General features: G+C 41.7%; 1 protein-coding gene across 3 annotated transcripts in view; it reads right to left on the reverse strand.

Moving 5' to 3' along the window:
• The window catches only part of DNM1 (dynamin 1), a 318,929-nt gene that overhangs the window by 186,350 nt on the left and 106,949 nt on the right, over positions 1-25,630 (reverse strand). For all 3 annotated transcript variants that reach the window (XM_053695682.1, XM_053695681.1, XM_053695680.1), the window contains exons 2-3: positions 23,101-23,174; positions 16,417-16,566 (exon numbers count right to left, since the gene is read on the reverse strand). In XM_053695682.1, the coding sequence (XP_053551657.1) occupies positions 16,417-16,566; positions 23,101-23,174 (224 nt within the window). The remainder of the gene's footprint in view (positions 1-16,416; positions 16,567-23,100; positions 23,175-25,630) is intronic.

A 25,630-nucleotide genomic window follows, 5' to 3' on the forward strand; every position in this document is an offset into this window, starting at 1 on the left:
CTGCAGAGCAGTGAATTCAATGGATACTACAGCAAGCTGACCAAGGGAAACCGCCTAAGGTGCAAAACAAGCCCAATGAGCAACAGCACTCAGAAAACCTCACCAACCAAGACCAGGTCATGTAATCCAAGTAAAAGGACATAGCCCAAGTTCCCGGGAAATGGATAACCCCGAACCAGCCCTGGAGCCTAAAAGTCCGGTAACAACCCACAACGGGATCCACAAGGGAAAATGCTGAGAGCAACAGGAAGCCCCAGGGAGAAACAGGTCTGAGCCCCCAATTGTTTAAACAAACAATACCCGAAAACTTAACACCCCATCTGATATAACAACCCAGACCACAGGGGATAATAATGCAATATCCAGATCAACCCGGATAACGAGAAAAACTTGCAAGTCCTGACCTAAGAAAGAGACCACCCCTTGCCAAAGTCCCACTCTCCAAAGGAGCTAAGGCGGTAAAAGTCGAACAACGACACTAGAGCCCCTAGACTCTCCAACAGCCTCAGGACAAAAAGACAAGGGGATACCTCAAGGTCAAAACCACTCGAGCAAAGGCTGGTCTCCACATCACCTCCGTACAAGCAGATAATCACAGGGAGAAAGGGGTGCAAACCCTCCCCAGGTCCAGGAGGAACCTCAAGCAAACCGAAGGAGACCACGCCCAGTGTCCCTAACAGGGAACAAACATCTCTCAGGCCCCTAAAAGGAGACCTAACATGGAGACCACAGAGGAAGACCAAAAAGGTCTCAGAAAAAACAGAATTTATGTTTACCTGATAAATTTCTTTCTCCAACGGTGTGTCCGGTCCACGGCGTCATCCTTACTTGTGGGATATTCTCTTCCCCAACAGGAAATGGCAAAGAGCCCAGCAAAGCTGGTCACATGATCCCTCCTAGGCTCCGCCTACCCCAGTCATTCGACCGACGTTAAGGAGGAATATTAGCATAGGAGAAACCATATGGTACCGTGGTGACTGTAGTTAAAGAAAATAAATTATCAGACCTGATTAAAAAAACCAGGGCGGGCCGTGGACCGGACACACCGTTGGAGAAAGAAATTTATCAGGTAAACATAAATTCTGTTTTCTCCAACATAGGTGTGTCCGGTCCACGGCGTCATCCTTACTTGTGGGAACCAATACCAAAGCTTTAGGATACGGATGAAGGGAGGGAGCAAATCAGGTCACCTAAATGGAAGGCACCACGGCTTGCAAAACCTTTCTCCCAAAAATAGCCTCAGAAGAAGCAAAAGTATCAAACTTGTAAAATTTGGTAAAAGTGTGCAGTGAAGACCAAGTCGCTGCCCTACATATCTGATCAACAGAAGCCTCGTTCTTGAAGGCCCATGTGGAAGCCACAGCCCTAGTGGAATGAGCTGTGATTCTTTCGGGAGGCTGCCGTCCGGCAGTCTCGTAAGCCAATCTGATGATGCTTTTAATCCAAAAAGAGAGAGAGGTAGAAGTTGCTTTTTGACCTCTCCTTTTACCTGAATAAACAACAAACAAGGAAGATGTTTGTCTAAAATCCTTTGTAGCATCTAAATAGAATTTTAGAGCGCGAACAACATCCAAATTGTGCAACAAACGTTCCTTCTTTGAAACTGGTTTCGGGCACAGAGAAGGTACGATAATCTCCTGGTTAATGTTTTTGTTAGAAACAACTTTTGGAAGAAAACCAGGTTTAGTACGTAAAACCACCTTATCTGCATGGAACACCAGATAAGGAGGAGAGCACTGCAGAGCAGATAATTCTGAAACTCTTCTAGCAGAAGAAATTGCAACTAAAAACAAAACTTTCCAAGATAATAACTTAATATCAACGGAATGTAAGGGTTCAAACGGAACCCCCTGAAGAACTGAAAGAACTAAATTGAGACTCCAAGGAGGAGTCAAAGGTTTGTAAACAGGCTTGATTCTAACCAGAGCCTGAACAAAGGCTTGAATATCTGGCACAGCTGCCAGCTTTTTGTGAAGTAACACCGACAAGGCAGAAATTTGTCCCTTCAGGGAACTTGCCGATAATCCTTTTTCCAATCCTTCTTGAAGGAATGATAGAATCCTAGGAATCTTAACCTTGTCCCAAGGGAATCCTTTAGATTCACACCAACAGATATATTTTTTCCAAATTTTGTGGTAAATCTTTCTAGTTACAGGCTTTCTGGCCTGAACAAGAGTATCGATAACAGAATCTGAGAAACCTCGCTTCGATAAAATCAAGCGTTCAATCTCCAGGCAGTCAGCTGGAGTGAAACCAGATTCGGATGTTCGAACGGACCCTGAACAAGAAGGTCTCGTCTCAAAGGTAGCTTCCAAGGTGGAGCCGATGACATATTCACCAGATCTGCATACCAAGTCCTGCGTGGCCACGCAGGAGCTATCAAGATCACCGACGCCCTCTCCTGATTGATCCTGGCTACCAGCCTGGGAATGAGAGGAAACGGCGGAAACACATAAGCTAGTTTGAAGGTCCAAGGTGCTACTAGTGCATCCACTAGAGCCGCCTTGGGATCCCTGGATCTGGACCCGTAACAGGGAACTTTGAAGTTCTGACGAGAGGCCATTAGATCCATGTCTGGAATGCCCCACAGCTGAGTGACTAGGGCAAAGATTTCCGGATGGAGTTCCCACTCCCCCGGATGCAATGTCTGACGACTCAGAAAATCCGCTTCCCAATTCTCCACTCCCGGGATGTGGATAGCAGACAGGTGGCAGGAGTGAGACTCCGCCCATAGAATAATCTTGGTCACTTCCTCCATCGCTAGGGAACTCCTTGTTCCCCCCTGATGGTTGATGTACGCAACAGTCGTCATGTTGTCTGATTGAAACCGTATGAACTTGGTCCTCGCTAGCTGAGGCCAAGCCTTGAGAGCATTGAATATCGCTCTCAGTTCCAGAATATTTATCGGTAGAAGAGATTCTTCCCGAGACCAAAGACCCTGAGCTTTCAGGGATCCCCAGACCGCGCCCCAGCCCGTCAGACTGGCGTCGGTCGTGACAATGACCCACTCTGGTCTGCGGAATGTCATCCCTTGTGACAGGTTGTCCAGGGACAGCCACCAACGGAGTGAGTCTCTGGTCCTCTGATTTACTTGTATCTTTGGAGACAAGTCTGTATAGTCCCCATTCCACTGACTGAGCATGCACAGTTGTAATGGTCTTAGATGAATGCGCGCAAAAGGAACTATGTCCATTGCCGCTACCATCAACCCGATCACTTCCATGCACTGAGCTACGGAAGGAAGAGGAACGGAATGGAGTATCCGACAAGAGTCCAGAAGCTTTGTTATTCTGGCCTCTGTTAGAAAAATCCTCATTTCTGAGGAGTCTATAATTGTTCCCAAGAAGGGAACCCTTGTTGACGGGGATAGAGAACTCTTTTCCACGTTCACTTTCCAGCCGTGAGATCTGAGAAAGGCCAGGACGATGTCCGTGTGAGCCTTTGCTCGAGGGAGGGACGACGCTTGAATCAGAATGTCGTCCAGGTAGGGTACTACTGCAATGCCCCTTGGTCTTAGCACCGCTAGAAGGGACCCTAGTACCTTTGTGAAAATCCTTGGAGCAGTGGCTAATCCGAAAGGAAGCGCCACGAACTGGAAATGTTTGTCCAGGAATGCAAACCTTAGGAACCGATGATGTTCCTTGTGGATAGGAATATGTAGATACGCATCCTTTAAATCCACCGTGGTCATGAATTGACCTTCCTGGATGGAAGGAAGGATAGTTCGAATGGTTTCCATCTTGAACGATGGGACCTTGAGAAATTTGTTTAAGATCTTGAGATCTAGGATTGGTCTGAACGTTCCCTCTTTTTTGGGAACTATGAACAGATTGGAGTAGAACCCCATCCCTTGTTCTCTTAATGGAACTGGATGAATCACTCCCATTTTTAACAGGTCTTCTACACAATGTAAGAACGCCTGTCTTTTTATGTGGTCTGAAGACAACTGAGACCTGTGGAACCTCCCCCTTGGGGGAAGTCCCTTGAATTCCAGAAGATAACCCTGGGAGACTATTTCTAGCGCCCAAGGATCCAGAACATCTCTTGCCCAAGCCTGAGCGAAGAGAGAGAGTCTGCCCCCCACCAGATCCGGTCCCGGATCGGGGGCCAATATTTCATGCTGTCTTGGTAGCAGTGGCAGGTTTCTTGGCCTGCTTTCCCTTGTTCCAGCCTTGCATTGGTCTCCAAGCTGGCTTGGCCTGAGAAGTATTACCCTCTTGCTTAGAGGACGTAGCACCTTGGGCTGGTCCGTTTTTACGAAAGGGACGAAAATTAGGTCTATTTTTAGCCTTGAAAGGCCGATCCTGAGGAAGGGCGTGGCCCTTACCCCCAGTGATATCAGAGATAATCTCTTTCAAGTCAGGACCAAACAGCGTTTTCCCCTTGAAAGGAATGTTTAGTAGCTTGTTCTTGGAAGACGCATCAGCCGACCAAGATTTCAACCAAAGCGCTCTGCGCGCCACAATAGCAAACCCAGAATTCTTAGCCGCTAACTTAGCCAATTGCAAAGAGGCGTCTAGAGTGAAAGAATTAGCCAATTTGAGAGCATTGACTCTGTCCATAATCTCCTCATAAGGAGGAGAGTCACTATCGAGCACCTTAATCAGTTCATCAAACCAGAAATATGCGGCTGTAGTGACAGGGACAATGCATGAAATGGGTTGTAGAAGGTAACCCTGCTGAACAAACATCTTTTTAAGCAAACCTTCTAATTTTTTATCCATAGGATCTTTGAAAGCACAACTATCCTCTATGGGAATAGTGGTGCGTTTGTTTAAAGTAGAAACCGCTCCCTCGACCTTGGGGACTGACTGCCATAAGTCCTTTCTGGGGTCGACCATAGGAAACAATTTTTTAAATATGGGGGGAGGGACGAAAGGAATACCGGGCCTTTCCCATTCTTTATTAACAATGTCCGCCACCCGCTTGGGTATAGGAAAAGCTTCTGGGAGCCCCGGCACCTCTAGGAACTTGTCCATTTTACATAGTTTCTCTGGGATGACCAAATTTTCACAATCATCCAGAGTGGATAATACCTCCTTAAGCAGAATGCGGAGATGTTCCAATTTAAATTTAAATGTAATCACATCAGATTCAGCCTGCTGAGAAATGTTCCCTAAATCAGTAATTTCTCCCTCAGACAAAACCTCCCTGGCCCCCTCAGATTGGGTTAGGGGCCCTTCAGAGATATTAATATCAGCGTCGTCATGCTCTTCAGTAACTAAAACAGAGCATCCACGCTTACGCTGACAAGGGTTCATTTTGGCTAAAATGTTTTTGACAGAATTATCCATTACAGCCGTTAATTGTTGCATAGTAAGGAGTATTGGCGCGCTAGATGTACTAGGGGCCTCCTGAGTGGGCAAGACTCGTGTAGACGAAGGAGGGAATGATGCAGTACCATGCTTACTCCCCTCACTTGAGGAATCATCTTGGGCATCATTGTCATTATCACATAAATCACATTTATTTAAATGAATAGGAATTCTGGCTTCCCCACATTCAGAACACAGTCTATCTGGTAGTTCAGACATGTTAAACAGGCATAAACTTGATAAGAAAGTACAAAAAACGTTTTAAAATAAAACCGTTACTGTCACTTTAAATTTTAAACTGAACACACTTTATTACTGCAATTGCGAAAAAACATGAAGGAATTGTTCAAAATTCACCAAATTTTCACCACAGTGTCTTAAAGCCTTGAAAATATTGCACACCAATTTTGGAAGCTTTAACCCTTAAAATAACGGAACCGGAGCCGTTTTAAGCTTTAACCCCTTTACAGTCCCTGGTATCTGCTTTGCTGAGACCCAACCAAACCCAAAGGGGAATACGATACCAAATGACGCCCTCAGAAGTCTTTTATAAGTATCAGAGCTCCTCTCACATGCGACTGCATGCCATGCCTCTCAAAAACAAGTGCGCAACACCGGCGCGAAAATGAGACTCTGCCTATGCTTTGGGAAAGCCCCTAAAGAATAAGGTGTCTAAAACAGTGCCTGCCGATATTATTATATCAAAATACCCAGAATAAATGATTCCTCAAGGCTAAATAAGTGTTAATTCAATCGATTTAGCCCAAAAAAAGTCTACAGTCTAAATAAGCCCTTGTGAAGCCCTTATTTACAATCGTAATAAACATGGCTTACCGGATCCCATAGGGAAAATGACAGCTTCCAGCATTACATCGTCTTGTTAGAATGTGTCATACCTCAAGCAGCAAGGGACTGCAAACTGTTCCCCCAACTGAAGTTAATTGCTCTCAACAGTCCTGTGTGGAACAGCCATGGATTTTAGTTACGGTTGCTAAAATCATTTTCCTCATACAAACAGAATTCTTCATCTCTTTTCTGTTTCTGAGTAAATAGTACGTACCAGCACTATTTGAAAATAACAAACTCTTGATTGAATAATGAAAAACTACAGTTAAACACTAAAAAACTCTAAGCCATCTCCGTGGAGATGTTGCCTGTACAACGGCAAAGAGAATGACTGGGGTAGGCGGAGCCTAGGAGGGATCATGTGACCAGCTTTGCTGGGCTCTTTGCCATTTCCTGTTGGGGAAGAGAATATCCCACAAGTAAGGATGACGCCGTGGACCGGACACACCTATGTTGGAGAAACAGCTAGACAGTACACAGTCAATGTGCAATAGCTGCAGCTGGTTACAATCTGCAAACCATCCGCTGCAAGGCAGCTGAACTACCCTTCACACTACTAGCTGCTGAGGACCAAGTCCAAAAGGATAATCCCAGAGACTCAAAAGAAAAAGGCTAAACCGCTCACTCGGCGGTAAGAAGGCGCAAAGCCCTCCAACTCTCCACCACGTGGGGGAGGAAACTCTAGGGTCCGACAATACTCAGAGGGGAAGAAGGGAAAACAGACAAACATAGGACTAACATGTCCCCAAAAACACTTCCGCAGAAGTAACAGAGAGTATTGATCCCAGTTTAAGATTCCTGAAGGAAACATATAAACAAAATAAGACATCCTAATCAGATAAAAAGAAAATATAAGGCACCCCGTAGATTAACGCACAATAAGAAAACAGGCCTACCGCAGGACCAGCCAAACGGAGCCCTAATCTTCCAAAAAACTTGGAAGGATCTCAAGAAGAACAGTCAGGAGAGTACATCATCCCCACATGTCTAATGAGGTGCACCATTCGAAGCAGACTGAAAATTCCCGTATCCAAAAAGGATAGGGTCATTTAATAACTGAAAAACATGTCTGAGTAAGAAGCGAAGGCGCGCGACTCTGTAACGAAAGGCACAACACTCAGGGACAGTTACACCCGCAGGGAACTGTACAGGCCCTCCCCGAGGCGGTAGGCCCGGGACAATAGGGCACGAGCACAATCGTGCATAAATGTCTGGTCTCTGCAGACGAATAATCGCCAAGAATATGTGCAAGTGAAAACTTGCTGCAACCTCCGGGGGGAACAAGCCGCCCTGCATGGAGGAAAAATCATAATCTGGGTTACCCACATGTGTAGAAGTATGGAGCAGTAGGGAACTCGCCTCTTGGCGGACAGGACCCCAGAGGCGGATGGCTCAGCTGACCTAAAACTCCTGTCCCATGTCGAAGAGTACTACCCTCCATAAGAGACAAAATTCAATTCTGACACTTCTCTGCCAACCTCCTGGGACGAAAGGCAAAGAATGACTGGAGGATGAGGGGAGTGGGAGGAGTATTTAAGACTTTGGCTGGGGTGTCTTTGCCTCAAAATATTTACACACAATACAATGCCATTAGATTCTAATGTAACTGACGGTTTTTAAAGATGGCATTACAGATAGGAATTAACTCTCTAAACACTGGAGACGCTGCAATACAGTACTAAGCAATTTATTATAAACCTCTTCAGCAGACAAAGGGTTCACTTTGACTCATCTCCCTTATGATTCAGCTCTATGCAATTTAGCAAATAATCTCAGTTTAGACAGTGTTTTGTGTACTAAATTTGTAGTTCACACATTTGCAGTGAATGTTTTAGCATCATCTGATGTGACTAAGGGATACAACGAGTTTCTGTAAAATTTATACTGTTACAGACACTAAAATATGTGTAAATTAAGTCCCAAAAATATGTAACAAAAGGTTACAAAAATTAAACAAGAAAAGGAACCTTATTTAAATGAGCTATTTTATCAGATTTTATTTAGAAACACTAAGGCCTAGATTTGGAGTTTGGCGGTAGATGGGCTGTTAACGCTCCGCGGGCTTTTTTCTGGCCGCACCATAAAATTAACTCTGGTATCGAGAGTTCAAACAAATGCTGCGTTAGGCTCCAAAAAAGGAGCGTAGAGCATTTTTACCGCAAATGCAACTCTCGATACCAGAGTTGCTTACGGACGCGGCCAGCCTCAAAAATGTGCTCGTGCACGATTCTCCCATAGGAAACAATGGGGCTGTTTGAGCTGAAAAAAAACCTAACACCTGCAAAAAAGCAGCGTTCAGCTCCTAACGCAGCCCCATTGTTTCCTATGGGGAAACACTTCCTACGTCTGCACCTAACACTCTAACATGTACCCCGAGTCTAAACACCCCTAACCTTACATTTATTAACCCCTAATCTGCCGCCCCCGCTATCGCTGACCCCTGCATTATATTATTAACCCTTAATCTTCCGCTCCGTAAACCGCCGCAACTTACATTATCCCTATGTACCCCTAATCTGCTGCCCTAACACCGCCGACCCCTATATTATATTTATTAACCCCTAACCTGCCCCCCACAACGTCGCCGCCAGCTACTTACAATAATTAACCCCTAATCTGCCGAGCGGACCTGAGCGCTACTATAATAAAGTTATTAACCCCTAATCCGCCTCACTAACCCTATAATAAATAGTATTAACCCCTAATCTGCCCTCCCTAACATCGCCGACACCTAACTTCAATTATTAACCCCTAATCTGACGACCGGAGCTCATCGCTATTCTAATAAATGTATTAACCCCTAAAGCTAAGTCTAACCCTAACACTAACACCCCCCTAAGTTAAATATAATTTAAATCGTTATACTTATGTACCCCTAATCTGCTGCCCCTAACCCCGCCGACCCCTGTATTACATTTATTAACCCCTAACCTGCCCCCCACAACGTCGCCGCCAGCTACTTACAATAATTAACCCCTAATCTGCCGACCGCAAAGCGCCGCCACCTACGTTATCCTTATGTACCCCTAATCTGCTGCCCCTAACACCGCCGACCCCTATATTATATTTATTAACCCCTAATCTGCCCCCCTCAACGTCGCCGACACCTGCCTACACTTATTAACCCCTAATCTGCCGAGCGGACCTGAGCGCTACTATAATAAAGTTATTAACCCCTAATCCGCCTCACTAACCCTATCATAAATAGTATTAACCCCTAATCTGCCCTCCCTAACATCGCCGACACCTAACTTCAATTATTAACCCCTAATCTGCCGACTGGAGCTCACCGATATTCTAATAAATGTATTAACCCCTAAAGCTAAGTCTAACCCTAACACTAACACCCCCCTAAATTAAATATAATTTAAATCTAACGAAATTAATTAACTCTTATTAAATAAATTATTCCTATTTAAAGCTAAATACTTACCTGTAAAATAAACCCTAATATAGCTACAATATAAATTATAATTATATTGTAGCTATTTTAGGATTAATATTTATTTTACAGGCAACTTTGTAATTATTTTAACCAGGTACAATAGCTATTAAATAGTTAAGAACTATTTAATAGTTACCTAGTTAAAATAATAACAAAATTACCTGTAAAATAAGTCCTAACCTAAGTTATAATTAAACCTAACACTACCCTATCAATAAATTAATTAAATAAAATACCTACAATTACCTACAATTAACCTAACACTACACTATCAATAAATAAATTAAATACAATTGCTACAAATAACTACAATTACATAAACTAACTAAAGTACAAAAAATAAAAAAGAACTAAGTTACAAAAAATAAAAAAATATTTACAAACATAAGAAAAATATTACAACAATTTTAAACTAATTACACCTACTCTAAGCCCCCTAATAAAATAACAAAGACCCCCAAAATAAAAAATTCCCTACCCTATTCTAAATTAATAAATGTAAAAGCTCTTTTACCTTACCAGCCCTGAACAGGGCCCTTTGCGGGGCATGCCCCAAGAAAATCAGCTCTTTTGCCTGTAAAAAAAAACATACCATACCCCCCCAACATTACAACCCACCACCCACATACCCCTAATCTAACCCAAACCCCCCTTAAATAAACCTAACACTAAGCCCCTGAAGATCTTCCTACCTTGTCTTCACCATCCAGGTATCACCGATCCGTCCTGGCATCCGGTGCTGAAGAGGTCCAGAAGAGGGTCCAAAGTCTTCCTCCTATCCGGCAAGAAGAGGACATCCGGACCGGCAAACATCTTCTCCAAGCAGCATCTTCGATCTTCTTCCATCCGGTGCGGAGCGGGTCCATCTTGAAGCAGCCGACGCGGATCTATCCTCTTCTTCCGGCGTCTCCCGACGAATGACGGTTCCTTTAAGGGACGTCATCCAAGAAGGCGTCCCTCGAATTCCGATTGGCTGATAGGATTCTATCAGCCAATCGGAATTAAGGTAGGAATATTCTGATTGGCTGATGGAATCAGCCAATCAGAATCAAGTTCAATCCAATTGGCTGTTCCGATCAGCCAATAGAATGCGAGCTCAATCTGATTGGCTGATTGGATCAGCCAATCGGATTGAACTTGATTCTGATTGGCTGATGGAATCAGCCAATCAGAATATTCCTACCTTAATTCCGATTGGCTGATAGAATCCTATCAGCCAATCGGAATTCGAGGGACGCCTTCTTGGATGACGTCCCTTAAAGGAACCGTCATTCGTCGGGAGACGCCGGAAGAAGAGGATGGATCCGCGTCGGCTGCTTCAAGATGGACCCGCTCCGCACCGGATGGAAGAAGATCGAAGATGCCGCTTGGAGAAGATGTTTGCCGGTCCGGATGTCCTCTTCTTGCCGGATAGGAGGAAGACTTTGGACCCTCTTCTGGACCTCTTCAGCACCGGATGCCAGGACGGATCGGTGATACCTGGATGGTGAAGACAAGGTAGGAAGATCTTCAGGGGCTTAGTGTTAGGTTTATTTAAGGGGGGTTTGGGTTAGATTAGGGGTATGTGGGTGGTGGGTTGTAATGTTGGGGGGGGGTATTGTATGTTTTTTTTTACAGGCAAAAGAGCTGATTTTCTTGGGGCATGCCCCGCAAAGGGCCCTGTTCAGGGCTGGTAAGGTAAAAGAGCTTTTACATTTATTAATTTAGAATAGGGTAGGGAATTTTTTATTTTGGGGGTCTTTGTTATTTTATTAGGGGGCTTAGAGTAGGTGTAATTAGTTTAAAATTGTTGTAATATTTTTCTTATGTTTGTAAATATTTTTTTATTTTTTGTAACTTAGTTCTTTTTTATTTTTTGTACTTTAGTTAGTTTATGTAATTGTAGTTATTTGTAGCAATTGTATTTAATTTATTTATTGATAGTGTAGTGTTAGGTTAATTGTAGGTAATTGTAGGTATTTTATTTAATTAATTTATTGATAAGGTAGTGTTAGGTTTAATTATAACTTAGGTTAGGACTTATTTTACAGGTAATTTTGTTATTATTTTAACTAGGTAACTATTAAATAGTTCTTAACTATTTAATAGCTATTGTACCTGGTTAAAATAATTACAAAGTTGCCTGTAAAATAAATATTAATCCTAAAATAGCTACAATATAATTATAATTTATATTGTAGCTATATTAGGGTTTATTTTACAGGTAAGTATTTAGCTTTAAATAGGAATAATTTATTTAATAAGAGTTAATTAATTTCGTTAGATTTAAATTATATTTAACTTAGGGGGGTGTTAGTGTTAGGGTTAGACTTAGCTTTAGGGGTTAATACATTTATTAGAATATCGGTGAGCTCCAGTCGGCAGATTAGGGGTTAATAATTGAAGTTAGGTGTCGGCGATGTTAGGGAGGGCAGATTAGGGGTTAATACTATTTATGATAGGGTTAGTGAGGCGGATTAGGGGTTAATAACTTTATTATAGTAGCTCTCAGGTCCGCTCGGCAGATTAGGGGTTAATAAGTGTAGGCAGGTGTCGGCGACGTTGAGGGGGGCAGATTAGGGGTTAATAAATATAATATAGGGGTCGGCGGTGTTAGGGGCAGCAGATTAGGGGTACATAAGGATAACGTAGGTGGCGGCGCTTTGCGGTCGGCAGATTAGGGGTTAATTATTGTAAGTAGCTGGCGGCGACGTTGTGGGGGGCAGGTTAGGGGTTAATAAATGTAATACAGGGGTCGGCGGGGTTAGGGGCAGCAGATTAGGGGTACATAAATATAACGTAGGTGGCGGTCGGCAGATTAGGGGTTAAAAAATTTTAATCGAGTGGCGGCGATGTGGGGGGACCTCGGTTTAGGGGTACATAGGTAGGTTATGGGTGTTAGTGTACTTTAGGGTACAGTAGTTAAGAGCTTTATGAACCAGCGTTAGCCCAGAAAGCTCTTAACTCCTGCTTTTTTACGGCGGCTGGAGTTTTGTCGTTAGAGCTCTAACGCTCACTTCAGAAACGACTCTAAATACCGGCGTTAGAAAGATCCCATTGAAAAGATAGGATACGCAATTGACGTAAGGGGATCTGCGGTATGGAAAAGTCGCGGCTGAAAAGTGAGCGTTAGACCCTTTAATCACTGACTCCAAATACCGGCGGTAGCCTAAAACCAGCGTTAGGAGCCTCTAACGCTGGTTTTCACGGCTACCGCCAAACTCTAAATCTAGCCGTAAGTATTAGTTTACATTATAAATCTGTTTACCAAGGCAGGGGTGGCAAATCTTGGAAAACTAGCCCAGGGAGGCATACAAAACTGCTGTTGGTACAGGGCATGCAGTGCTCTCCCTACACTACCTATGGGATAATTCTTTGGAGCAGCATAGACAAATTGGACACAAGCTGTAAAAAAAGATTGCAAACCAATGTAGAGATTAACCAGTTTAGTCCCAGTAACCAGAGCGGTGGAGTCTGTTGCCTGTGGGTACCTACTGCACAAATGGCCTGATGACTGAACGATCAGTACTGATAATGTGAAAAATGTTTTATTATTCTGGTTTTGCACAATACATTCTATACAGAACATGTGCACAGACTTCATACATACATGACCTCTCTCAGAATACATGAGTTCTCTACACAACATCTGCAGTGACTTCATACCTACATGACCTTTCTAAACAACATCAATACAGACTTCCTACCTACATGACCTCTCTACACAACATCTGCACATACTTCATACCTACATTACCTCTTTACAGAATAGATGACCTCTCTACAGAATACATGACCTCTCTATACAACATCAGCACTGACTTCATACCTACATGTCCATGACCTCTCTGCACAACATCTATACAAACTTTCTATCTACATGACCTCTCTACACAACATCTGCACAGACTTCATACATACATGACCTCTCTACACAACATCTGCACTGACTTCATACCTACATGACCTCTCCACACAACATCTATACAGACTTCATACCTACATGACCTCTCTACACAACATCTGCACTGACTTCATACCTACATGACCTCTCCACACAACATCTATACAGACTTCATACCTACATGACCTCTCTACACAACATCTGCACTGACTTCATACCTACATGACCTCTCTACACAACATCTGCACTGACTTCATACCTATATGACCTCTCTACACAACATCTGCACTGACTTCATACCTATATGACCTCTCTACACAACATCTGCACTGACTTCATACCTACATGACCTCTCTACACAACATCTGCACTGACTTCATACCTACATGACCTCTCTACACAACATCTGCACTGACTTCATACCTATATGACCTCTCTACACAACATCTGCACTGACTTCATACCTATATAACCTCTCTACACAACAGATGCACTGACTTCATACCTACATGACCTCTCTACACAACAGATGCCCTGACTTCATACCTACATGACCTCTCTACACAACATCTGCGCTGACTTTATACCTACATGACCTATCTACACAACATCTGCACTGACTTCATACCTACATGACCTCTCTACACAACATCTGCACTGACTTCATACCTACATGACCTCTCTACACAACATCTATACAGACTTCATACCTACATGACCTCTTTACAGAATACATGACCTCTCTACAGAATACATGACCTCTTTACACAACATCTGCACTGACTTAATACCTACATGACCTCTCTACACAACATCTGTACTGACTTCATATCTATATGACCTCTCTACACAACAACTGCACTGACTTCATACCTATATGACCTCTCTACACAACATCTGCCCTGACTTCATACCTACATGACCTCTCTACACAACATATGCACTGACTTTATACCTACATGACCTCTCTACACAACAGCTGCACTGACTTCATACCTACATGACCTCTACACAACATCTGCACTGACTTCATACCTACATGACCTCTCTACACAACAGCTGCACTGACTTCATACCTACATGACCTCTCTACACAACAGCTGCACTGACTTCATACCTACATGACCTTTCTATACAACATCTGCACAGACTTCATACCTACATGACCTTTCTATACAACATCTGCACTGACTTCATACCTACATGACCTCTCTACACAACAGCTGCACTGACTTCATACCTACATGACCTCTCTACACAACAGCTGCACTGACTTCATACCTACATGACCTCTACACAACATCTGCACTGACTTCATACCTACATGACCTCTCTACACAACATCTGCACTGACGTTATACCTACATGACCTCTCTACACAACATCTGCACAGACTTCATACCTACATGACCTTTCTACACAACCTCTGCACTGACTTCATACCTACATGACCTCTCTACACAACAGCTGCACTGACTTCATACCTACATGACCTCTCTACATAACAGCTGCACTGACTTCATACCTACATGACCTCTACACAACATCTGCACTGACTTCATACCTACATGACCTCTCTACACAACAGCTGCACCGAGTTCATACCTACATGACCTCTCTACACAACATCTGCGCTGACGTTATACCTACATGACCTCTCTACACAACATCTGCGCTGACTTTATACCTACATGACCTCTCTACAGAACATCTGCGCTGACTTCATACCTACATGACCTCTCTACACAACATCTGCGCTGATTTTATACCTACATGACCTCTCTACACAACATCTGCGCTGACTTTATACCTACATGACCTCTCTACACAACATCTGCGCTGACTTCATACCTACATGACCTCTCTACACAACAGCTGCGCTGACTTCATACCTACATGACCTCTCTACATAACAGCTGCACTGACTTCATACCTACATGACCTCTACACAACATCTGCCCTGACTTCATACCTACATGACCTCTCTACACAACATATGCACTGACTTTATACCTACATGACCTCTCTACACAACAGCTGCACTGACTTCATACCTACATGACCTCTACACAACATCTGCACTGACTTCATACCTACATGACCTCTCTACACAACAGCTGCACTGACTTCATACCTACATGACCTCTCTACACAACAGCTGCACTGACTTCATACCTACATGACCTTTCTATACAACATCTGCACAGACTTCATACCTACATGACCTTTCTATAAAACATCTGCACTGACTTCATACCTACATGACCTCTCTACACAACAGCTGCACTGACTTTATACCTACATGACCTCTCTACACAACAGCTGCACTGACTTCATACCTACATGACCTCTACACAACATCTGCACTGACTTCATACCTACATGACCTCTCTACACAACAGCTGCACTGACTTCATACCTACATGACCTCTCTACACAACATCTGCACTGACGTTATACCTACATGACCTCTCTACACAACATCTGCACAGACTTCATACCTACATGACCTTTCTACACAACCTCTGCACAGACTTCATACTTACATTACCTCTCTACACAACATCTGCACAGACTTCATACTTACATTACCTCTCTACAAAACATCTGCACAGACTTCATACCTACATTACCTCTCTACACAACATCTGCACAGACTTCATACTTACATTACCTCTCTACAAAACATCTGCACAGACTTCATACCTACATTACCTCTCTACACAACATCTGCACAGACTTCATATTTACATTACCTCTCTACAAAACATCCGCACCGACTTTGTATCACACCATTTTAATCACTAATTAAAATGATAAATACTGTTTACATAAATGAAACTTAAAACGTACCCAGTGAGAACAAAACAAGTAACACATTTTACCACCCACCTCAAAAAAATAAATAAAAAATAAACAAATCTTACCATTAGGGGAATAAACCCGCAAGTTGATTGGCACTGCAGAGATGCCCTTGTTAGTCCCTGTCACCCGGTCAGTCTCAGCCTCAATCTCTTGACGGATCTCCTCAAAGTCTGTGAACTTCTTTCCCTTGCAGTGCAGGAATTCCCCATATTCTGCAGCACAATCATAAAAAGATGATACATACATTGATACAGAACATGAGATATATACACAATACACAAATATACAACTTTACATTCACACATGTACAGCTGTGCATGAGACATTTACACACATACACCGAAACACAACTTTATACTCACACATGTACAGCTGTGCATGAGTTATATACACGCATACACTGAAACACAACTTTACACTCACACATGTACCGCTGTGCATGAGATATATACACACATACACCGAAACACAACTTTACACTCACACACATACAGCTGTGCATGAGACATTTACACACATACACCGAAACACAACTTTATACTCACACATGTACAGCTGTGCATGAGTTATATACACGCATACACTGAAACACAACTTTACACTCACACACATACAGCTGTGCATGAGTTATATACACGCATACACCGAAACACAACTTTACACTCACACACATACAGCTGTGCATGAGTATTATACACACAGACACCGAAACACAACTTTACACTCACACACATACAGCTGTGCATGAGACATTTACACACATACACCGAAACACAACTTTACACTCACACACATACAGCTGTGCATGAGTTATATACACGCATACACCGAAACACAACTTTACACTCACACACATACAGCTGTGCATGAGTATTATACACACAGACACCGAAACACAACTTTACACTCACACACATACAGCTGTGCATGAGTTATATACACGCATACACCGAAACACAACTTTACACTCACACACATACAGCTGTGCATGAGACATTTACACACATACACCGAAACACAACTTTATACTCACACATGTACAGCTGTGCATGAGTTATATACACGCATACACTGAAACACAACTTTACACTCACACACATACAGCTGTGCATGAGTTATATACACGCATACACCGAAACACAATTTTACACTCACACACATACAGCTGTGCATGAGTTATATACACGCATACACCGAAACACAACTTTACACTCACACATGTACCGCTGTGCATGAGTTATATACACGCATACACTGAAACACAACTTTACACTCACACACATACAGCTGTGCATGAGACATTTACACACATACACCAAAACACAACTTTACACTCACACATGTACCGCTGTGCATGAGTTATATACACACATACACCGAAACACAACTTTACACTCACACATATACAGCTGTGCATGAGTATTATACACACAGACACCGAAACACAACTTTACACTCACACATATACAGCTGTGCATGAGTTATATACACACATACACCGAAACACAACTTTACACTCACACATATACAGCTGTGCATGAGTTATATACACACATACACCGAAACACAACTTTACACTCACACATATACAGCTGTGCATGAGTTATATACACACAGACACCGAAACACAACTTTACACTCACACATATACAGCTGTGCATGAGTTATATACACACATACACCAAAACACAACTTTACACTCACACATGTACCGCTGTGCATGAGTTATATACACACATACACCGAAACACAACTTTACACTCACACATATACAGCTGTGCATGAGTATTATACACACAGACACCGAAACACAACTTTACACTCACACATATACAGCTGTGCATGAGTTATATACACACATACACCGAAACACAACTTTACACTTACACATATACAGTTGTGCATGCAACATTTACACACATACACCGTAACACAACTTTACACTCACACATATACAGCTGTGCATTAGTTATATACACACACATACACTGAAACACACCTTTACACTCACACATATTCAGCTATGCATGAGTTATATACACACATACACCGAAACACAACTTTACACATAGAGACTATTACATGCTATATAACTACCCTCTGTATGTGTGATTACATACTATATAACTACCCTCTGTGTGTGTGATTACATACTAAATACAGTAACTACCCTATGTATATGTGATTACATTCTATATAACTACCCTCTGTGTGTGTGATTACATGCTATATAACTACCCTCTGTATGTGTGATTACATACTATATAACTACCCTCTGTATGTGTGATTACATACTATATAACTACCCTCTGTATGTGTGATTACATACTATATAACTACCCTCTGTGTGTGTGATTACATACTATATAACTACCCTCTGTGTGTGTGTGATTACATACTATATAACTACCCTCTGTATGTGTGATTACATACTATATAACTACCCTCTGTATGTGTGATTACATACTATATAACTACCCTCTGTATGTGTGATTACATACTATATAACTACCCTCTGTGTGTGTGATTACATACTATATAACTACCCTCTGTGTGTGTGTGATTACATACTATATAACTACCCTCTGTATGTGTGATTACATACTATATAACTACCCTCTGTATGTGTGATTACATACTATATAACTACCCTCTGTGTGTGATTACATACTATATAACTACCCTCTGTGTGTGTGATTACATACTATATAACTACCTCTGTGTGTGTGTGATTACATACTATATAACTACCCTCTGCGTGTGTGATTACATACTATATAACTACCCTCTGTATGTGTGATTACATACTATATAACTACCCTCTGTGTGTGTGTGATTACATACTATATAACTACCCTCTGTATGTGTGATTACATACTATATAACTACCCTCTGTGTGTGTGATTACATACTATATAACTACCCTCTGTGTGTGTGTGATTACATACTATATAACTACCCTCTGTGTGTGTGATTACATGCTATATAACTACCCTCTGTGTGTGTGATTACATACTATTTAACTACCCTCTGTGTGTGTGATTACATACTATATAACTACCCTCTGTGTGTGTGATTACATACTATATAACTACCCTCTGTGTGTGTGATTACATACTATATAACTACCCTCTGTGTGTGTGATTACATACTATATAACTACACTCTGTATGTGTGATTACATACTATATAACTACCCTCTGTGTGTGTGATTACATACTATATAACTACCCTCTGTGTGTGTGTGATTACATACTATATAACTACCCTCTGTGTGTGTGATTACATGCTATATAAATACCCTCTGTGTGTGTGATTACATGCTATATAACTACCCTCTGTATGTGTGATTACATGCTATATAACTACCCTCTGTATGTGTGATTACATACTATATAACTACCCTCTGTGTGTGTGATTACATGCTATATAACACTACCCTCTGTGTGTGTGTGATTACCTGCTATATAACTACCCTCTGTGTGTGTGATTACATACTATATAACTCCCCTTTGTGTGTGTGATTACATACTATATAACTACCCTCTGTATGTGTGATTACATGCTATATAACTACCCTCTGTATGTGTGATTACATACTATATAACTACCCTCTGTGTGTGTGTGATTACATACTATATAACTACCCTCTGTATGTGTGATTACATACTATATAACTACCCTCTGTATGTGTGATTACATACTATATAACTACCCTCTGTGTGTGTGATTACATACTATATAACTACCCTCTGTGTGTGTGATTACATACTATATAACTACCTCTGTGTGTGTGTGATTACATACTATATAACTACCCTCTGCGTGTGTGATTACATACTATATAACTACCCTCTGTATGTGTGATTACATACTATATAACTACCCTCTGTGTGTGTGTGATTACATACTATATAACTACCCTCTGTATGTGTGATTACATACTATATAACTACCCTCTGTGTGTGTGATTACATACTATATAACTACACTCTATGTGTGTGTGATTACATACTATATAACTACCCTCTGTGTGTGTGATTACATGCTATATAACTACCCTCTGTGTGTGTGATTACATACTATTTAACTACCCTCTGTGTGTGTGATTACATACTATATAACTACCCTCTGTGTGTGTGATTACATACTATATAACTACCCTCTGTGTGTGTGATTACATACTATATAACTACCCTCTGTGTGTGTGTGATTACATACTATATAACTACCCTCTGTGTGTGTGATTACATGCTATATAAATACCCTCTGTGTGTGTGATTACATGCTATATAACTACCCTCTGTATGTGTGATTACATGCTATATAACTACCCTCTGTATGTGTGATTACATACTATATAACTACCCTCTGTGTGTGTGATTACATGCTATATAACACTACCCTCTGTGTGTGTGTGTGTGATTACCTGCTATATAACTACCCTCTGTGTGTGTGATTACATACTATATAACTCCCCTTTGTGTGTGTGATTACATGCTATATAACTACCCTCTGTATGTGTGTGATTACATACTATATAACTACCCTCTGTATGTGTGATTACATACTATATAACTACCCTCTGTAAGTGTGATTACATGCTATATAACTACCCTCTGTATGTGTGATTACATGTTATAAAACTACCCTCTGTATGTGTGATTACATACTATATAACTACCCTCTGTGTGTGTGATTACATGCTATATAACACTACCCTCTGTGTGTGTGATTACCTGCTATATAACTACCCTCTGTGTGTGTGTGATTACATACTATATAACTACCCTCTGTATGTGTGATTACATACTATATAACTACCCTCTGTGTGTGTGATTACATACTATATAACTACCCTCTGTAAGTGTGATTACATACTATTTAACTACCCTCTGTATGTGTGATTACATACTATATAACTACCCTCTGTGTGTGTGATTACATACTATATAACTACCCTCTGTAAATGTGATTACATACTATTTAACTACCCTCTGTATGTGTGATTACATACTATGTAACTACACTCTTTATGTGTGATTACATACTATATAACTACCCTCTGTATGTGTGATTACATGCTATATAACTACCCTCTGTGTGTGTGATTACATACTATATAACTACACTCTGTATGTGTGATTACATACTATATAACTACCCTCTGTATGTGTGATTACATACTATATAACTACACTCTGTATGTGTGATTACATACTATATAACTACCCTCTGTATGTGTGATTACATACTATATAACTACACTCTGTATGTGTGATTACATGCTATATAACTACACTCTTTATGTGTGATTACATACTATATAACTACCCTCTATATGTGTGATTACATACTATATAACTACCCTCTGTATGTGTGTGATTACATACTATATAACTACCCTCTGTGTGTGTGATTACATGCTATATAACGACCCTCTGTGTGTGTGATTACATACTATATAACTACCCTCTGTAAGTGTGATTACATACTATATAACTACCCTCTGTATGTGTGATTACATGCTATATAACGACCCTCTGTAAGTGTGATTACATACTATATAACTACCCTCTGTATGTGTGATTACATGCTATATAACTACCCTCTGTATGTGTGATTACATACTATATAACTACCCTCTGTATGTGTGATTACATGCTATATAACGACCCTCTGTGTGTGTGATTACATACTATATAACTACCCTCTGTGTGTGTGTGATTACATACTATATAACTACCCTCTGTATGTGTGATTACATACTATATAACTACCCTCTGTATGTGTGATTACATACTATATAACTACCCTCTGTATGTGTGATTGCATGCTATATAATTACCCTCTGTATGTGTGATTACATGCTATATAACTACCCTCTGTGTGTGTGATTACATACTATATAACTACCCTCTGTATGTGTGTTATTACATACTATATAACTACCCTCTATATGTGTGATTACATATTATATAACTACACTCTGTATGTGTGATTACATGCTATATAACTACCCTCTATATGTGTGATTACATGCTATATAACTACCCTCTGTGTGTGTGATTACATACTATATAACTACCCTCTGTATGTGTGTGATTACATACTATATAACAACCCTCTGTATGTGTTATTACATGCTATATAACTACCCTCTGTATGTGTTATTACATACTATATAACTACCCTCTGTGTGTGTGATTACATACTATATAACTACCCACTTTATGTGTGTGATTACATACTATATAACTACCCTCTATATGTGTGATTACATACTATATAACTACCCTCTATATGTGTGATTACATATTATATAACTACACTCTGTATGTGTGATTACATGCTTTATAACTACCCTCTGTATGTGTTATTACATACTATATAACTACCCTCTGTATGTGTTATTACATACTATATAACTACCCTCTGTATGTGTGATTACATACTATATAACTACCCTCTGTAAGTGTGATTACATACTATATAACTACCCTCTGTATGTGTGATTACATACTATATAACTACCCTCTGTGTACATAGTACATAGGTAACGGATAACCCTTGTCTACTGACCTACTGATCACTTACGCAACAGACTCATGGTGTACTGTACTGTTATATATGGTACCCGATGGACAACTGGTTGCTCCTTGTCTGCCCATCATGATAACCTGCCCCACTAGCCCTAGGTGATTCCGCCTTACACATCCCATGTAGCACCGAGGCTGTCTGCTCACCTGTAGTGCTGTTTACAAGCTGCAAGACAAGGGGTCTCCTGGTCACAATGCCAGATCCTCTGGGCAAGAAATCCCTAAAATAAAAACAAATACGTGTGAGAGGAGAACACGGCAGCTCACGCGTAAATGTCAGACGTGTTTCATATCTCCTTCCTGTGCAGTACCTGTAACCTCCATGTGGTGGCGCTGAATGCATTATGCTGCCGTTGGCCCTAACACTATATACTAAGCAGCAGTGTGTGCTTTACAGGAGCAGTAGTAGCTATGTGGGACAGTCTCTCAGCAGAGATGGTCTGAGTGTAATAAAAGCACAAGACTGCACTGTTAATTGTTTTTCTGGTGTCAGATCAATGTCTGTGTAATCACAGTACAGTACTGAGTAATTTACCTGTGCACAGTGTGCAGAATGCTGTGTGTGTGTGTCACCCTGCAGTAAGCATATCTAGGTATGGTTAGGTACAGTACTGTGTAATTTACCTGTGCACAGTGTGCAGAATGCTGTGTGTGTGTGTCACCCTGCAGTAAGCATATCTAGGTATGGTCAGGTACAGTACTGAGTAATTTACCTGTGCACAGTGTGCAGAATGCTGTGTGTGTGTGTCACCCTGCAGTAAGCATATCTAGGTATGGTTAGGTACAGTACTGTGTAATTTACCTGTGCACAGTGTGCAGAATGCTATGTGTGTTACCCTGCAGTAAGCATATATAGGTATGGTCAGGTACAGTACTGTGTAATTTACTTGTGCACAGTGTGCAGAATGCTGTGTGTGTGTCACCCTGCAGTAAGCATATCTAGGTATGGTCAGGTACAGTACTGTGTAATTTACCTGTGCACAGTGTGCAGAATGCTGTGTGTGTGTGTGTGTGTGTGTGTGTGTGTGTGTGTGTGTGTGTGTGTCACCCTGCAGTAAGCATATCTAGGTATGGTCAGGTACAGTACTGTGTAATTTACTTGTGCACAGTGTGCAGAATGCTGTGTGTATGTGTCACCCTGCAGTAAGCATATCTAGGTATGGTCAGGTACAGTACTGTGTAATTTACCTGTGCACAGTGTGCAGAATGCTGTGTGTGTGTGTCACCCTGCAGTAAGCATATCTAGGTATGGTCAGGTACAGTACTGTGTAATTTACCTGTGCACAGTGTGCAGAGTGCTGTGTGTCTGTGTGTGTCAACCTGCAGTAAGCATATCTAGGTATGGTCAGGTACAGTACTGTGTAATTTACCTGTGCACAGTGTGCAGAATGCTATGTGTGTCTGTGTGTGTCAACCTGCAGTAAGCATATCTAGGTATGGTCAGGTACAGTACTGTGTAATTTACCTGTGCCCAGTGTGCAGAGTGCTGTGTGTGTGTGTGTCACCCTGCAGTAAGCATATCTAGGTATGGTCAGGTACAGTACTGTGTAATTTACCTGTGCACAGTGTGCAGAATGCTGTGTGTGTGTGTGTGTGTCACCCTGCAGTAAGCATATCTAGGTATGGTCAGGTACAGTACTGTGTAATTTACCTGGGCACAGTGTGCAGGATGCTGTGTGTGTGTGTCACCCTGCAGTAAGCATATCTAGGTATGGTCAGGTACAGTACTGTGTAATTTACCTGTGCACAGTGTGCAGAGTGCTGTGTGTGTGTGTGTGTGTGTGTGTGTGTGTGTGTGTCACCCTGCAGTAAGCATATCTAGGTATGGTCAGGTACAGTACTGTGTAATTTACCTGTGCACAGTGTGCAGAATGCTGTGTGTGTGTGTCACCCTGCAGTAAGGATATCTAGGTATGGTCAGGTACAGTACTGTGTAATTTACCTGTGCACAGTGTGCAGAATGCTGTGTGTGTGTCACCCTGCAGTAAGCATATCTAGGTATGGTCAGGTACAGTACTGTGTAATTTACTTGTGCACAGTGTGCAGAATGCTGTGTGTGTGTCACCCTGCAGTAAGCATATCTAGGTATGGTCAGGTACAGTACTGTGTAATTTACCTGGGCACAGTGTGCAGAATGCTGTGTATGTGCGTGCCACCCTGCAGTAAGCATATCTAGGTATGGTCAGGTACAGTACTGAGTAATTTACCTGTGCACAGTGTGCAGAATGTTGTGTGTATGTCACCCTGCAGTAAGCATATCTAGGTATGGTCAGGTACAGTACTGAGTAATTTACCTGTGCACAGTGTGCAGAATGTTGTGTGTATGTCACCCTGCAGTAAGCATATCTAGGTATGGTCAGGTACAGTACTGAGTAATTTACCTGTGCACAGTGTGCAGAATGCTGTGTGTGTGTGTCACCCTGCAGTAAGCATATCTAGGTATGGTCAGGTACAGTACTGTGTAATTTACCTGTGCACAGTGTGCAGAATGCTGTGTGTCACCCTGCAGTAAGCATATCTAGGTATGGTCAGGTACAGTACTGTGTAATTTACCTGTGCACAGTGTGCAGAATGCTGTGTGTGTGTCACCCTGCAGTAAGTATATCTAGGTATGGTCAGGTACAGTACTGTGTAATTTACCTGGGCACAGTGTGCAGAGTGCTGTGTGTCTGTGTGT

This window comes from Bombina bombina, chromosome 12 (genome assembly GCF_027579735.1).
Source record: "Bombina bombina isolate aBomBom1 chromosome 12, aBomBom1.pri, whole genome shotgun sequence".
Lineage (NCBI taxonomy): Eukaryota > Metazoa > Chordata > Amphibia > Anura > Bombinatoridae > Bombina > Bombina bombina.